Source organism: Pygoscelis adeliae, unplaced genomic scaffold (assembly GCF_000699105.1).
Source record: "Pygoscelis adeliae isolate BGI_AS28 unplaced genomic scaffold, ASM69910v1 Scaffold493, whole genome shotgun sequence".
Lineage (NCBI taxonomy): Eukaryota > Metazoa > Chordata > Aves > Sphenisciformes > Spheniscidae > Pygoscelis > Pygoscelis adeliae.
The window spans coordinates 94,462-110,349 of NW_008824448.1; the positions used below are offsets into that span (position 1 = coordinate 94,462).

Here is a 15,888-nt window from a genome sequence, read left to right on the forward strand (position 1 = left end):
TCCCCCCTTTTTTCCCCTTCTCCAGCAAACATCCTGTCTTTTTAATTCCTGTAGATTCTTTTCCAGCCTTTAATCATTTGCATTCCTTTCTGAACTGACTTTGTTCCGTCTCTTTGTTGAAGTGCAGTGGCCAACGTTGGGTGTAACGGGGTAGAACAAAAAGAGTAACTCCTGTGTCGAAGGTGATACTTCTGTGCATATCCCACTGTGGCATTGGCCTTTTCCTCAGCAGCGTGACATTGACTTCGGTGTTCAGCCCGTGATCCGCTGCGGCGTTCAGATCACCGTCTGCTCAGCTACTCTCTACCCAGTGGTTTCCCCTCCCATATCTGTTTGGTTTTATTCCTGCCTCAGAGTTGTACCTCGTATTTGTCGGTAGTGACTTTCGTTCCTCTTGTCAGAATCACTCCGAATTGCAGTCGCGTGTCTTTCCACAGACGTACCTGCGGCTCTTCCCAGCTGTTCTACCAGCCAGTTCAGCAAACGTGCTCTGTTCAGTCCCTTCACGCCATTAATGAAGGTGCTGCATAGGCCTGCGCCCACGCTCTTACACGCAGCACGACAATATTTTTTGCTAACTGCTCCCTAAATAAGGCTTTTTCTGTTGGGTTTACGCCCATATTATATCAGTTTCATCTTGCGGATTTTGCTGCTTTGAGGATGTCATGCTTTGGTTGAGATGTCTTCTGCTTTTCTATTGATAAAGCTTGCTACTCTGTGATGGAAGAAAATTAAATCGGTTTAACCTGACATTTTCTTGTCTTCTGGGGGTTTTTTTGTTTTTCGGGGTTTTATTGCCGTGAAAAGCGGCACCTGCTTGCATAGCTCTCTGAGAAGGGTCGAGGGTTCCCGGAGAATCAGGGAGTACTCCAGTTCCCATCACAGTTGAGGAGAGGTATGCCCAAAACATCAAAACCTGCCAGGAGAACAAGGATGTCATTGGGCTACTTACGTGTGCCTGGACAGGGGACGGCCGGACACCTCCAGAGTGTCGCTCGTCGGTGCTTTTCACCTTGCTCGCCGTTTCTTTCGCTGGAGGGCGGGCGCAGCAGCTCTTTTCCCTGGCAGGTAGGAAGGCTCTGCTCCCGTCTGCAGGCGGGGGGTGGGAGGTCGCCCTGCAGAAGGACAGGCTCCTTCGGCAGCTTTGCTTCCCTCCTCAACGTGAGCTTTCCAGCTGCGCTTCTCTTGCCTGTCCCGTCACCACATCTGACTTGCGTTTGGAGGGAGGAGGGTGATACTTCCCTCCAAAGCACATGTCCGCAGGTGCCTTTAGTACCTGCGTGTCCTGGAACGCTTTGGAATGGGATCAACCCGAGCGTTAGCTTGTAAAATAAGGTAAAGGCTGCCTCTCCAGCTGACACTTGTAACTGGGGAATGATAAGAAGAAAGCAAGCTGTCTGGTCTGTTCCTTCTCACCGTATGTAATGTTAAAAGGGCAGGGGAGGGCAAGGGGAATAACGTTATTCCAGGTGTTTCAATAGCAGGGATAGAAGAGCTGGAACAGAAGTAGGTGATTGGGCAAAAGCACATCTGAGTGATAAGGTGTTCTTTTAAAAAAGGGGGGGGAAAAGAAGTAACAAATCTCCAGGACCAAGCTGAGACAGGGCTGAAACGTCTTTCTAACACCACCTTTCCCAAGTGGTTCAGCATTTCTGGAAAAAAAAACGTGTTCTGATCAGACATGGAACTGAGAGGTTTATTTTTTAAGACCTCAAGAGCTGGGTTCTCCAAACACAATTCCTGCCCTCGACCAGACTTTTGGATCTTTCTTACGTGTTCAGTTACACTGCCATGATAGTGTGGTGCAGTATCGAGACGATGGAAAGCCAGACTTCACGTCTTGCACTAGAAAATGAGTAAATGCAACTTCCGTGTTCAGGTGCTTATAACTTTTTTTCCTATGCTTAATCTGTTCTTTAACGTTGATCCTGTTCTCCCCAGTCTGTGTTACAGAGGCTTTGATTTACTTGAATTATAAAAGGGATTTCTTAGCTTGTGATTGGTGGCAGTTTGAGGATTTCAATTTATTTGAGAGTTGAGTGACGTGGCAGATGTATGTCCAAACTTGAAAGTAAGTTCAGAGTTTGTCCCTACGCTGCGTGTCCTGTTTGCTTGAAGAACGGGGATTGCTAAAGGGCATGTGGGAAAGAAAAAGATACCCGAAATGGAACGTGATTTTCTACACTTAGTTTATGGGGACTTGCTTGTTTCTAGTAGAGCCGTGCAGTTATTGTTGCATTTTTCTCAAATCGCTTTGTGTTTAGCATAATTGCGTTACCTGTTCACAGGGAAATCTGAATTTCGTTGTCCTGGCTGGGTGAATAGTCCAGTAACGTGAAGAGTGCCTCCGAGCTAGCTTTCAGGCTGTGGATCCCTATGCAAAACCTGAGCGAGGGTTATGAAATTCTCCGGAACAGGGGTTCCACGGCGCGTGCTGAGCCTTGGTCACCTTTCTGGGCACACCCACAGGCAAAGAAAGTCATCTGCCGCGAGCTCAGATGGAGGCTTTGTCCAGGGACACCTCTACCCCTGTTCTGGTCGCTGCGTGAGCAAACAGAATCCGAGTTGGTGTTTCAGGTTGGGTCCCTTCAGACTGTCCAAAGTGCTGACCGAGTACCTCCCTGCCACCGGTCCCCTGCCCTCTACTAGTCAAGTAATGTTCTTTTGCTCCGTTTTTTCCAAACTTACACTGTTTAATCCTTTGGATGTGCAAGGAAATCGAGAACTGCCTGACTGTGTAAATGCTCCGAGATTGATGGGTGCGTTTGTGGCTGCTCTTTCCTGCCAGCTAGCAGGAACGCTCTGGGATTATCCCAGAGACGTTGCTTCACGGCAGTCTGCTCGGCTTCCTCCCCGCGCACACAGGTCTGCATTTACCTTTTGGCTGCGGGTTCTTGTGATAGGCAGCAGCATAAAGGATGCCTTTCATACCCCTCTCACGTGGAGATTATATCAGGGATTAACTTTAATGCTCCAGATGTGGGCTGCAGAGAGCATTCCAATGTTATTAGAAAGGATGACATTTTCATTACCTTTCAACACCAGCTCTTTGAATAGCTGTGGGGCACATTCTGTGCTTCGTGACCGGGGCCTTTAGTTTTTAAGGATCACTTGAATAACCGAAAACTGGCTAATATCACTACAATAACGTGTAATTTCTCTAAATCACTTTCTGCTGCAAGTGCAGGAAGCTTTTCTTTTTTTTAACCGCAGCTGCGGTCTGAGCAACTTAAATAACACTTGATTTATCCTCGCGGTTTACGGAAATGCTGACATCCAAAAATACTTTGATGCGCCACACTCTGTTCTTGAGTGGCTTTTAGGTGTTTTAAGTACATCTGAAGGCTTTGGTGCATAACTTCTGCCTGAACTGTTGAGGAAGCACTTTCCAGCGTGCCCGTCCTTCCCTTCCCCAGCAGCAGAGGAATTGCGCCGTCACCCTCACCCGAAGGGGAATAACAAAAGCGGCGCTTGGGAATAACAAAAGCGGTGCTTGTCGCAGTTGTTCTGGGGAGTTGCCTGCAGCCAGGATGTTTTTAATAGTCGCAGGTTAGAACAAGAAAAACTACATGGACTTACATTTCTTAAGGTGGAGTAGACTGTTAAAAAAAAGAATTTTGGGCCTTCGTACGAAGGCGAGTAGAATCACAGAATCATAGAATCATTAAGGTTGGAAGAGACCTCCAAGATCATTGAGTCCAACCGTCAACCCAACACCCCCAGGCCCACTAAACCATGTCCCTCAGCGCCTCATCTACCCGTCTTTTAAATACTTTCAGGGATGGTGACTCCACCACTTCCCTGGGCAGCCTCTTCCAATGTTTAACCACTCTTTCAGTAAAGAAATTTTTCCTCACATCCAATCTAAACCTCCCCTGGCGCAACTTGAGGCCGTTTCCCCTCGTCCTATCGCCAGTTACTTGGGAGAAGTAGCTTGGTAACTTGAGTGTCTGCTTCAGGGCTACTAGCCCTGTTCGCAGAGATTGTCAGCTCTGTCCTGGTGGTGTTGTACAGCTCGTTTAGGAAGAAGTTTTCTGGAAAGGCTCTGAAGCCTTTGGGAAGTCATTTATTTGCCTTCTGTGCCTGGGGGTCTCCTTTACTATAAGAAAATGGCTCGCTATTTTCAGGTTAAGGATCAGGGTGCCCACAGTGCCTGGAACGTGCAGATGTATTATAGGCGTGCCAGCTACAGTACTCGGCATCACGGACTTGTAGGGTAAGGTAGCATGTGCTGCAGCGAGAAGGCACTGAAGCGGAGAACGGAGGGGCTCGGGAGTTCAACTAAATGCGGTAATAACTCATCTCCCATTGTGTGCTGATGGACACTTGCATGGTTTCGTCTCCAAAATGTTCCTGTTTTCATTGGTATATGAGATGATGGGCAGTGGTGCTTTATCTGCATCATGTGTGTTGCTGAGTACATGGCTAATTGCTCTCAGAAACCATTTTATTCCCTGAATAAATAACACATAAGCCCTCTGGGATTGCCTGGGGAGCGTGCTCAATGTTTGAGTCTCTTTTTGGTGGTGTTCTTGAAAAAAGTTTTGTTGAAATATGTGTCTGTCCTCTTGCTCTGCGCTGAGGAGGCAAGGCAAGGTGCTGTTTACTCATGTGACAGGACAGTTCCCTGTGGATGAGGGGCTTTTATCAGGAAATGGTGAGGTTCATTTGAGACTCTTGGTTTAGTTCCAGTAATTTCAGCCTTTCCTCTTGCTGGCCCATGCCACCAGCCAAACATCAGCACAAGCTGGTCTTGCGGGAGCAGCAAAGGGTGTTTTTCAAATGACTCTGGGATGTAGAAGTGGATCCTGCTCTTCTCAGCCATCTGTGTCAAGCTGTTGCTCGAGGCAGGCAGCTCGGTGGCCTGGCTCTGCTCTCCTGGGGAGAAACAGCGGCAGGGGAAGGGTGCGGTGGCTGGAGAGGACTCGTACCACTTGCTGTTCAGACCGTACAGAGAGGATCAGCATAAGCCTCTCTCCGAATGTCTGCCAATGTAAGGGAGGGTTTCTCATTCCACGTGGCATTTTTAGGATGAGATCGGTTAGAAAGGAATACCACAGTGACAGAGCACTGGGTATTTAAGCGAACAAGGGTAACTTGTGCTAGTTTCTGCTTTCTCAAGTTCACACTTAGCCTGTTAAGCTTTTCTCCAATTATCTACCCTTTGATTTTTCAGATGGCTTTCGAAAGGTTGTCCACATTGAGCAGGGAGGATTGGTGAAGCCAGAGAAAGATGATACTGAATTCCAGCATCCGTACTTCATCCGAGGCCAGGAACATCTCCTGGAGAACATCAAGAGGAAAGTAACCAGCGTAAGTTTATACAACAGATCTTGCTCTAGATAAACTGTTTAAAAACAGAGGATTAATCTGAAAAGCATCAGTGTGCTCTAAGGGCTGATGGACACGGGTGTCATTGGTTATTGTTTTATGCCAGCAGCGCTTCTTGCTGTCTCTGCCCTCTCACCCAGGTACAAGCTGCAGTGCCATCCTGCTAATCGGCTGGCTTCAGGTTCTCGGTACCAGTCCCTGTTGTTCGTGGGTCTTTTTCTCAATGTTTTCAGCATTAGGTTCTTTATGGCACTGCTTGAGGCTTCCCCTCTCTCCCACACCACCAACAGAAAACAGCCAGCACTCTGGCCTTGCAAACCAAATTGTTTCCGAGTTCAGTAAAAAGGGTCACTATATTTTTCCCGTTTTTCTGCACGAGCAGCATCTGTTTGAGTTTAGCTTGATGGAGGGAAGTTTGCTGTGTCCTCTGGAGAGACTGAAGAGCAATTGTACCTTTCAGTAGGAGGGAGAGTGATCACTAGTTGAGGTGCAGTCTTTACTTAAAATGCGTCAGGGAATGAAAAACACATACATACGATGTGTACACACACAGACACGTGAAGATAGGTTCGATGTAGTAGTGGAAGGAGGAAAAGGAAGGATAAGATACCTGAATTATTTTAAATGTGTTAACCTCCAGTGTATCCCAAATAGAAACTTTCGCGTTTTCCCTTTAAACTCCCAGATGTGCTTTACCACTGCCCCTGTTTCTTGACACACAGAATTGCAGTACATGCACTGAAGACATGGTATAGCAACAGCTGGTATCGGGAGTTCCAAAAATGCTTATGAACTTTCCAGGCTAATTTATTAGTCCTGAAGCGTGGGCTGGAGAAACACGTTTTTGTCATTCTTTTCCAAATATTAATCAAAGCAATGTGTAGAGAGAGTAGCTCGCTCTTCTGTCTATCCCAGGGTGCTCTCAAATAACCGTTAAGTGCCATTTTCACGGGGGCATTTAGTTCCTCTAGACATTTTCACAGTGGGCAAACGCGTTAGAAGGATGTAAAGAGATCTTAAAGATATGTGACCTGCTGGCAAGTGAAGTGGAGAGAAGCTGCTGTTGAATAGGTGAGATGTGTTAACCCCTGTAATGGTTGGCAGATTCATAGGCTTCTCACGTGGTACAGCTCTTGTGAAACGTGCCTAGGTGTCATTTCTTGTGAGTATTTTATCAGAAAAATGAAATCGTCTGCTCAGAATCTTCTCCTCAGCTGCTTTAACACTTGTAGTGGCAATGATGAGGATCTCGAGCGACCGCCTGCTGCTCAGGGATCTCTGGAAGAGGCTTACCATTCCGCCTGCAGGCCTCTCTGCTGCAGTGAGCTCGTCTGCCCTTTTCCTCCTGATTTTCTTTCTCAGACCAGCTAATGACTTTCTTCATTGCCAAGACCGATATTCAGTTCACTGCACGCAGCAGAGACCTTTGGAAGCGCGCGAGAAGAATGTTTCCTATCTTCAGTGCAAATGTGCTCCCTGGTCTGTGTGGCTGCGAAGTTTTAGTTTTAGGATTGTCGTAGGTAAGAATGTCCACCCTCAGATCTGAAGGTTTGCATAGGCAGACAGCGCTTGTGCAGGCCTGAGCACTGTATTTCTGATCCAAAAAGATACTTTTTTTTTTTAGGCTGCGACAGAGTTTGATGTTTTCAAATAGCAATATGCTCGCAGAAAACTTGCCTTGCAGACGGCTGGTTTTAGTCCCTTGACACAATGCACACTCGGGTGTAAATGCAGCGGTTGGTCGAGAGGGGGGAGATGAATTATTTGCAGTATCAACTTTGAAGCTTAAATAACCATTTTGTAGGAAGGAAACATCACTGACGTCTTCCTTTCTGTCTCCAGGTATCCAGTATAAAGAATGAGGATATAAAGGTTCGGCAAGACAATGTAACCAAGTTACTGACTGACATCCAGGTGATGAAAGGAAAGCAGGAGAGCATGGACTCCAAGCTGATAGCCATGAAGCAGTATGTATGTGGGGAGGGGATGGCAGAAAATGCAGGAGAGTTTGCTCAGTGATTTCTTTCCTGAACACCTTATTTTTAAGACCTCACCTGAGGGAAGGCTGGCTGCTGCTCGCTTGCTCTCTGTTCTGGCTTCCAGTTGTCTCAGGAGTATGGCCTGGGCTTTAAGAGGCTTTCTGCTTAGGGCAAGAAGGGGGTGGTGGAGGGACTTTTTGAACGCGATTAAAACCCATTAAAGACCTGATGTCACAGCAGCCAGACCTGTGACCCCAAGCACAGCGTAAAGCCTCCTTGGAGTACAGCTCTGCTTTGAGGTATCAGTTGGAAAGGCTGTGAAGACTTCAGGAACGTCCTTCCCTGCCACGGGGGTTACGATCTGAAATTTCAGTCAATGCATGGTGCTGGGTTTTTCCCTTGTGGTTTGTTCCCCCCCCCCCCCCCCACATTACGCTGCACCGGGGTATTCAAGTCATTTGGGATGATGTCTGCTGTCCTTCTGTTCTAATGCTGCATTCTTCCTCCAGGCTCTTGACTTCTTACTTGCACCCGGTGGATACTGCTCACCCAGTATTGCTGTTGGGTTGGGAGGCAAAATGGGTGATCTTGAGTCCCACTGATAAACACTGCCTTACCTTTAGAGATGATCAGGGCACTGTTGCTCACCCTTACGTGACTTTTTCCCATGGTGGTCATAGAGAAGAATTTAGTTAATGTCACCTAGTCGGAATCTTTACGTGGTGCACCAGGAACTGGCTGCCCTCCTAGCAGGACCTGTGTGTAATCGGCCAGTAACCTTTAGAAATCCTGATTTAAAGCTCTCCTTTTTTTTTTTTTTCTTGTTTACCTCTCCACAAAGTGGAGTGAATCGTACATCAATGAGGTTTATTTTATGCCCAGCCTCTTCATCTCTGCCGTTGTTTCTAAGGAATTTGGTTCTGGGTCTTACGGAAAACGGAGCAAGCAGCCCTCCGTTCGTGCTGGATGAAGCAGGAAGGCAGGGCGGGGGATTTCGAAGGGACAGTTTCACAGTGGAAAAATGTTTCCTCCGCACTGTGTTCCAAAGCCTCCCTTTTCTTGGATTTCATTACTATATCTTGTGCTTGCAGATCACTTCTCTAGCACCTCTGGTGTTCATGGGAGGGGAGAGAACGTGCTTCGTCTCCAAGGTCATTCTAGATGATTCTCTTCACCTTCTATTTGCCCCAGGTATGAGTGCCCAGCCTTGCATCTAGGCTGTGCTTCTCCTCAGGCTCTTTGCAAGGGGAGAAAGAAAAGTAGATTGTCCTTCTGACCTGTTGGTAAATGGCAGCAGGTAAAAGATTTGTGCGCCATTATCGATATTGCAGTTTCATGGGTCTATAGACAGCAGAGGTGGCTCTTTCTGTTTTCCCTTTCAAGTGAGCTAAGTGACTTGCCAAGCATGGCTTTGAATGAAAAACTCATGTGCAGGCAACCTTGAGTGACCAAAAAGCTGCCTTAACAAAGCGTACCCAACATGCTTGTAGCCAGCTGCACTCCTTTCCTAAAAAACAAACCAAAACGAAATCTTCATTAGTCCTCCAGCAGTTGTACAAGTTCTATCGGATGACTTGTCAGTAGTGAGCCCGCTGTTAACTCCGCAGCAGGATAGATTTGTGTGTCCCTGGATTGGAAGCCCTTTTTTCCACTTTCCTGGAAGAGCAATCAGCTGCCTAAAACAATTAGTTTGCCACTCACTGTGGTGCATCGTGTCTTTTGGCAGCTCTGGTCCCAGCCGTTATCACAAGAAGTTCGTGTGGGAGGCTTCTGCCTTTGCACGTTTGTTTTCCGTCCATTGCAGGAAGAAAAAGCAACATCAAGAGCCATCTTTAAACCCGGCTGCCAGTCTTGTGGTCCCAGCACATGGTGCTCATCTGAATTTCCGTGGCTTTTGCAGTCCTGTGGCACGTTTTGAGATTAAGTGTCTAGGCTTGGGCCCCCGTCTTAAGGATGAGGGCATTCGCAAATGCATTATAGGTCTCGAGGCTGCATTCTGGCTGCTCCGTTGGCTCTCGCTAAAGCGAACATTAGCATTATTAATTATAAATGGTCTGTAAACCACTAGGTGGAGTGCCTACAGCAGTACTTTGAGCTCTGCTAATAGCAGAGAACTGACAACCTCTCTCAAAGCGGAGAAGCTTCCCCCCTCCTTTCAGGAAGACAGTTATCGACCAATTAATAAAAGATGTGTTTTGCACTTTTTTGAAAGCTGATCAGGTAAATAGGCTCCTGTAAGACAATGAAAATTAAACGATTTATTTGAACTGCGAGTGTTGTGCAACGGCCTCTTAGCAGGTCTTCATCTTGAGACTGATGCCTGGAAGAAGTAGTGCGGCACCAGCTGAGCCAGCCGAGCAGCCGCCTGCTCCCCGAAAGGGCGGCTGCCCTTGGCCGTACCGGCTGCTGCGCATGTGCTCCGGCTCCGTACCGCGCCTTGGCTCTGGTACTCTGCCACGAGAGCTGGTTTGATTGCCAGCACAGCAGAAAACATCCAACGGAAAGGACTGGGGGAGCAGCGCGCGGGGCAGGTTCGGCCTGGGAAGGTCTGGGAGCGCAGGAGCCGGGCAGTGGGACCACCGCTCCTCGGCCCTGACAGGCTGCCGGGCTGAGCTGCGTGGGGGGACCTACCCCGGGCAGGCGCTGTGCAGGCTCTGGGTTGGAACATCCAGCTGCAAGCTCTCCGTAGCTTGTAGTAGCGTAACAACCTCTTCTTGGTCGAATGTACCCCATTCTTCCTGGCTACTGCTCCATCCTTCACAGCCATTAGTAAGTGGTTTTTTTAGTCTTCTGCGGGTTCTCCCTATCTCTCAATAAACACAGCTTTTGGGTCTGCATTTCATTATCTTTAATTTTTCCCATCTCCGTTATTCGTTCCGGATCCCTGTACTTGGATTGCTGTTCCTTTTCTGGAGGGCAGAGTTTGCAAGCCGTTTTTCATGTCTTCATTTTCTCAGGAACTTGGGGTTAAAAATCCTCTTCTTGCTTCTTGAATAATAATACATCCAATTCACTTAAGGTTAGTCTTTTTAGTTCTGGATCTGTGGCGTGCTTCAAAGCATCAGCCGGTTCTTACAATATCATTGACGCTTGTTTTATTGACAAGTTTTTTAAATGTTCTTGACGGCCTGCTGGTTTACATCATGTTGCATCTCTACAGTAGGGCTATTCCAGGTTCTTCTCCTTCCCCTTCACCACACCGGTGTCAACAGTCAACCTCCTCTAGCATCTGCTCAGCTACGATCATTTCGTAGGTGAAGTGGGGTGGATTAGGACCTTCAGCTTGTGCCTGTTGTGCTGCCGCTTCTCGGTGAGTCACTGCAGCTGGCAGCAGCCGGAATCCTGTTGGATTCCTGCCTTAACTGCACCACAAAGTGCACAGAGGTCTGTTGCAAATTCTGTGGGAATAATGGCTTTTAATCCTCCAGCGTGAAGGCTTGGAATAGGTTAATGGCTCAATACGGGAACCGTTTGTATCCCCACGAGATGGAAGAGACTTCAGTTGTGATGCAGAACTTCCAGACAGACCTGCTGCTTCATCGGCTGTTAACGCAGACAGGCGACTGCGGGCTATTGCTGTGCAGGCACCGGTGTGCAGGGGAACGGGGGAAGAAAAACCCCGTTCACGCTGCAGCAGGCTCGGACTCGGTGAGGAGGAGGCCAGCTGTCGAAGAAACCCTTGTGCGTGTCGGTCTTTGAGGGAGAAGTGTAATAACGCTGACCTCCTGAAGTTTTTCTGCCCAGTGTGGTTCGAACTTCCTTGCACCGGTCTTGCACACCCTAACTTCTAGAAACGACCGCCAAGCGTTCAAACGCCAGAGTGGATTGGCTGAGGTTATTTGTGTGAAGTGAACTTCAGCTGAACGTCTGAGGTTTTTTCAGCTGTGGGTTAGGTTAATTTTGCTGTAAAAACAGGATATTTTTGTTTGGCTGAGTGCAAGATTACTATGAATGAGGAGCGGTGGCTCTGAAAATGAGCTTGCAGTGGGACCAAAAGATCCTGCGTTCGTTCTCTTCTGATACTAATGGTTATATGTAGGAGATCTCAGTTAGCTGTTGGCTTTGTAAAAGACGTAGGTCCGACCACAACCAGAGGAGTGTGTCTAGGTGCAGGTATCAGCAGCGTAAGGACGTTGAACTGTTGCGCAAACTTCAGGAGCAGAAACACAAATGACTAAAGAGAGAGAAAATTTGCTGAGTAACGAGTGACCGGGGGAGCTCAGCCTTCGTTACTGAAAGTAAACAGTGACATCGTCTCCAAAGGGATGAGGGTGCCGGAGCCATAAAGCTATTTCTTAGTGCCTGAAACACTCCATTCTTCCCCCCACCCCCGGTCTAAAGGTGTACTTTGAATTGGGGGAAGGGGGGTCACTTTAGCTAAACACACCAGGTGTAATTTATATTAAGCTGCTTTGTTGGCATAAAAAAAAAGTTTACGGTCACAGCTTGTCTTCTGTCGAAGTAAGATCCTTGGAGCATATTGAAAATGCATATGGGTTGAAGCTAGTGGAGAGAAAGTTGTTCTGGAGGTTTTTACTGGTTTGAATTGGATATCATCTTTGGCACATCCATTATAACGCTCATAGTAAATGTCTTTATTGCACAGCTGTGAACAGACCTTCTCAAATCTCATATTGACTCAAAAAGTCTGCCTGAGAGACTGAGGAATACAACCAAACACATCTCCGCTGTCATGTAATAATGCGTGTCTGGATAATTTGCCGTCAGTCTCTAGCACTGGCAGCAAATGATGGAAAGTAGGTAAACTGAACTTTGGATATGAAAATATTTATTCTTCCTTGTCAGCAGCTCCTTCAGCAGAACTGGATAGTGCTCCCGAGGGGCTGAGGTTTTGTGAGCCAGGACATCGCTTCCCTGGAGCACAGGGGCGTCTCACCTGCTTGGGTTTGGTTAATCGGCACTTCTCTGCTCTTAGTCTGACATATTTGGAGGGGGGGGGTGTTAGTTTTAGGTGGGTTTTTTTGCTTCTCCTGGAAAACAGAAGTCCCTTGTCTTCTTCCAGGTATTTTATGGGCCTCTGGAGATATTTTTTTATTATTATTATTATTTTTTTAAAAAAGGCAAGCAAGCTACGGGTGAAACAAGTGTCTGAAACGGCCGTGAGCTTTAGGGAAGATTTTAATGCTCTTTGTGGCCTCCTGCCTTTCTGGCTTTTGGAGTTAATGGTCGCATTGTATCACGATTTCTTTGTCCTTCTGGTTACCTCATGGAGAAAGATGTGCAAAAAGAGCAAATCTTCTCATTCTGGGGAACATAAAGCCTGGGGCTCCCTTGCCTCTTGCTGAAGAAACGAGGAGTCACCTTTCATTCTGGCACCGGTGCTGCAGCAGCGCTTTCATCCGCTCCAGCTAGCTAAAGGGGGATCTGGAGTCGAGGTTGAGAGTGCGTCACTGTGCTTGGTTATGCGCCTCTGTTGTTCTCGGCTGCTTTTTTCAGATGGTTAACCATCTGAAAATTGCTGCTTTTGCTGATTTCCACCCCCCCACCCCCCCCTATTTATCATGAAGTGAAATTTATTGGAGCATATGAAGACAACCCCTTCAGGCAGTTCTGTGTGGATTAAATAAGTCACAGTGAGGCCTTGAATTTTGGTTTCGGTTTTGTACTCTACTTCAGGCAGCTTATTCTAACACATCCCTTTCACTTTCCTATTCTCTAAGTCGTGGTGTCTCATGCAAGTCCAGTGTAGAAGTGATTCTTTGAAACTGTCACCGTGCAGCCTGGCAGTCCTGCAGCCTGACATCGCACGGACCCCTCGGGGGTCGCAGCGGCTGAAAGAGCCCACGGTTTGAACACTTGGTTTTCCCAAAAGCGAAGAGCAAAGGTGACCAGGTAACGCTGCAAGCCGCCTCAGAGCTGGGGCACCAAGGCTTAGTACAACCCTTCCTCTCCTTCCCTCCAGGGTCAACACAATTGCTGCCCAGTTTAAGCATCAGTTACTTAACATCACCTCTAACGTCTCTGTGCTGGTATTTGGGAAGCGTGTTGGAAAGTATTGCTTTTTACTCTGCAGCACCATCAGCAGTTTCTTACCGGTGCTGAGGCTTTGCTAGAACAGTTACTAACAGGTTGACTGTAGAAAGTCATCTTGATACTAAAGGGTATTGCGTAACTTAAATGCTTAATTTACCAACAGCCAGTATGCTTTTTCTCACATGCGAAGTTTTGTGCTAAAGGCGTCACTGTTAGTATCTTTTCTATTTCTGATTGCTTTTATCTTTTAGTATTTTAAAATTGGAAAGTCATCAGAAACCACCACGGGTGGAAGGATGGGAACCCCAGCTCCAGCGGGGGGGGGCGGCATCTGCTTGAACTCTGTCCCTTCAGCTGGGAGGCCGTTGCCTTCCAGAGATGTCTTCAAGCAAAGAGTGGTTATTAATTACACTAAATTCTGAGCAGGTTACTGACCTAGAATTTCTGCAGTTTCTTTTGGCTTCCGTTCTGCTTGCTTAGCTTCTGAAGCAGTGACTCATCTAAGCCAAATGTTTTCTTCTGGGCTTTTTAACTTGGAACTGTTTAGATTTTAAACTGACAGTTGCAATTAAAGCTGGCTCTCGTGGTGCCGCCCTAGCTGTCAGGTACTAAGCAACATTTAACTGAATGTAATGTTCTTTCCCAGCTCCAGGTCTATCAGTGTCTTTCTGTAATTCCTCATCTCCCGTGACCTGCCTGCGGCTCTGCAAGGGGAGGGTTTTAGCTTCCCCTTAGGTGCGGTGGCACGCTTGTCTTTTTGGACTGTAAACAACCCAGGAAGACAACACTCGGACTTCTTTTTATCTATATGCGTCTGCTGCAGGAATAGAATGGTAGATAACGGACTTGTGTGCAGCTGTGGCATTGCCCTGGCAAAGCGTTGCGGTAATTACTAACGTTACAAGCATAACAAAATGAGCCTGAACGCTGGCTGTGTAAGGAGGGTGGAGAAACCGAACCAGCCCTCTGAATGGAGACGCTGTCTCTTGGTTTGGAAATGTTTGTCCTGACGAGCTCTTTTGTAGGGAGGAAGGAGATCTCTGCCTGCTAGCGCCTGCCTCTCCCGGCAGTGACCGCGCTCGGTGCTCCCCTGCCTGCGGCTTTCCCAAGTGCTACTGCCCTTGTGCAAAGCGCGGGGCAGGAAGGTGAGACGGGGAGGCTGTCACTTCCCAGTGATTCATCGGCTCTGCTTGGGTCCGGTGGGAGCCCAAGTGTATCCGTAAGTTTAATTTTAAACAGATTGTTGAAAGCAGCAAGCTAGCCGTGGTGTCTGCACCTGTTTTTATCGGTTTTCTCCATGTCTCCTTCAGGGATTGTGTTCGCTTTGGCTCAGCGCGTGAAGCTCTGCCATGGGACGCTGAGAGCACTTCCTCCTGACCAGACTCTGTTTACAAGGCCCCGCCGCTTTTACAAGGCCCCAGTTGCTAACAGAATTTAGAAGTTAAAATTTCTCTTGACAAAAATAAATCTAAACAGACACAAGAACTTGGCCTTTTGCAGTATAATTCCTCCTCACCAGAATTAGTTTACCGTATGCAAACCCCCAGTAAATCATACCAAATAATTTTGACCCGTGTAGCTTGCTTTATGGTTTCAGGGTTCCAAAAGCAACATATATATTATCGTTTGACACTGACCTAAGGGGATAGAGTTTGCATTAGAACATTTGTTGAAAAGATTGAATCCATCAGTGTTAGGTGAGAGAAAAGCTGAGCTAGGACATAATGAAGCCAACTAGGTGATATCCAAGTTTAGTCACCGTACTCAGAAAGGCCTCATTAACAGAAGCCCTCCCACCTTCGGGGAGTAAGGTGCTCTGGTTCAAAGCTGCTTAAAATCGTCTGGGAGATGAGTAACTACATGGCTTTTAGTCCTAGGCTTAGAATTAGGCAGAACTTTGCAGCCCTGCTTCTCTCCTCACCGTTCCTCAATAGCTCTGAGAGCGCAACTGTTTTGTTCTGCATATCTGTTCTGCATGTCTATCCTGGCGTGGAAAAAATGAGGCCCAGTCTATATAGCAAAGACATAAAATTTGTAAGATGATCTTCTGTGAAATTGCTGGCCAGGTATTTTCTGTGTTTTACACCATGCTTTATGAGTCCGTAATATCTTGTGTCCCATTTCTGCAGCCTGGCCAAGCGGCGCGAGGTGTTTTCGGAGCAGGAGGGGACGTGGTCTCCTAAGCCGGAACTGGAATTTCTGTGCCGCTTTTTGAGCTCGCGCTGCAGGTTACTGTGCCCTTTACGTTTGAACCAAGTTTTAACTTTTGGTTTTCTATACACCAGTCAGTTTACAGGCAAACTTGACCTTTACCTCTAAATAGCACCCAGTAGTGACCCGAGGTACTTCAAAGACCCCGTCGGCTTTGTTGCAGCAAGCCGTGCCGGTTAGGGTAGTAATAGCAAGTAACATTTTACTTCTCATGTACTTTTTTTTTTTTTTACAACATCTTTGCTAGGAAAGAGCAGCGCAAGTGAACATGCGGAGAATGATTGTGGGCGGTTGTCGTGGTTTAACCCCAGTTGGCAACTAAGCCCCACCCAGCCGCTTGCTCACTCCCCCCTGGTGGGATGGGGGAGAATCG

At 47.4% G+C, this 15,888-nt stretch overlaps 1 protein-coding gene and 1 long non-coding RNA gene across 2 annotated transcripts in view; both read left to right on the forward strand.

Annotated features, from left to right (window-relative positions):
• The window catches only part of HSF1 (heat shock transcription factor 1), an 81,886-nt gene that overhangs the window by 21,843 nt on the left and 44,155 nt on the right, over positions 1-15,888 (forward strand). Inside the window, exons 4-5 of the mRNA XM_009321026.1 lie at positions 5,177-5,313; positions 7,174-7,298. Coding sequence (XP_009319301.1) covers positions 5,177-5,313; positions 7,174-7,298 — 262 coding nt within the window. The remainder of the gene's footprint in view (positions 1-5,176; positions 5,314-7,173; positions 7,299-15,888) is intronic.
• LOC103914391 lies at positions 12,391-14,782 on the forward strand. The gene is made up of 2 exons (XR_663460.1): positions 12,391-14,523; positions 14,615-14,782. It is a non-coding gene; the product is annotated as an uncharacterized LOC103914391 (long non-coding RNA).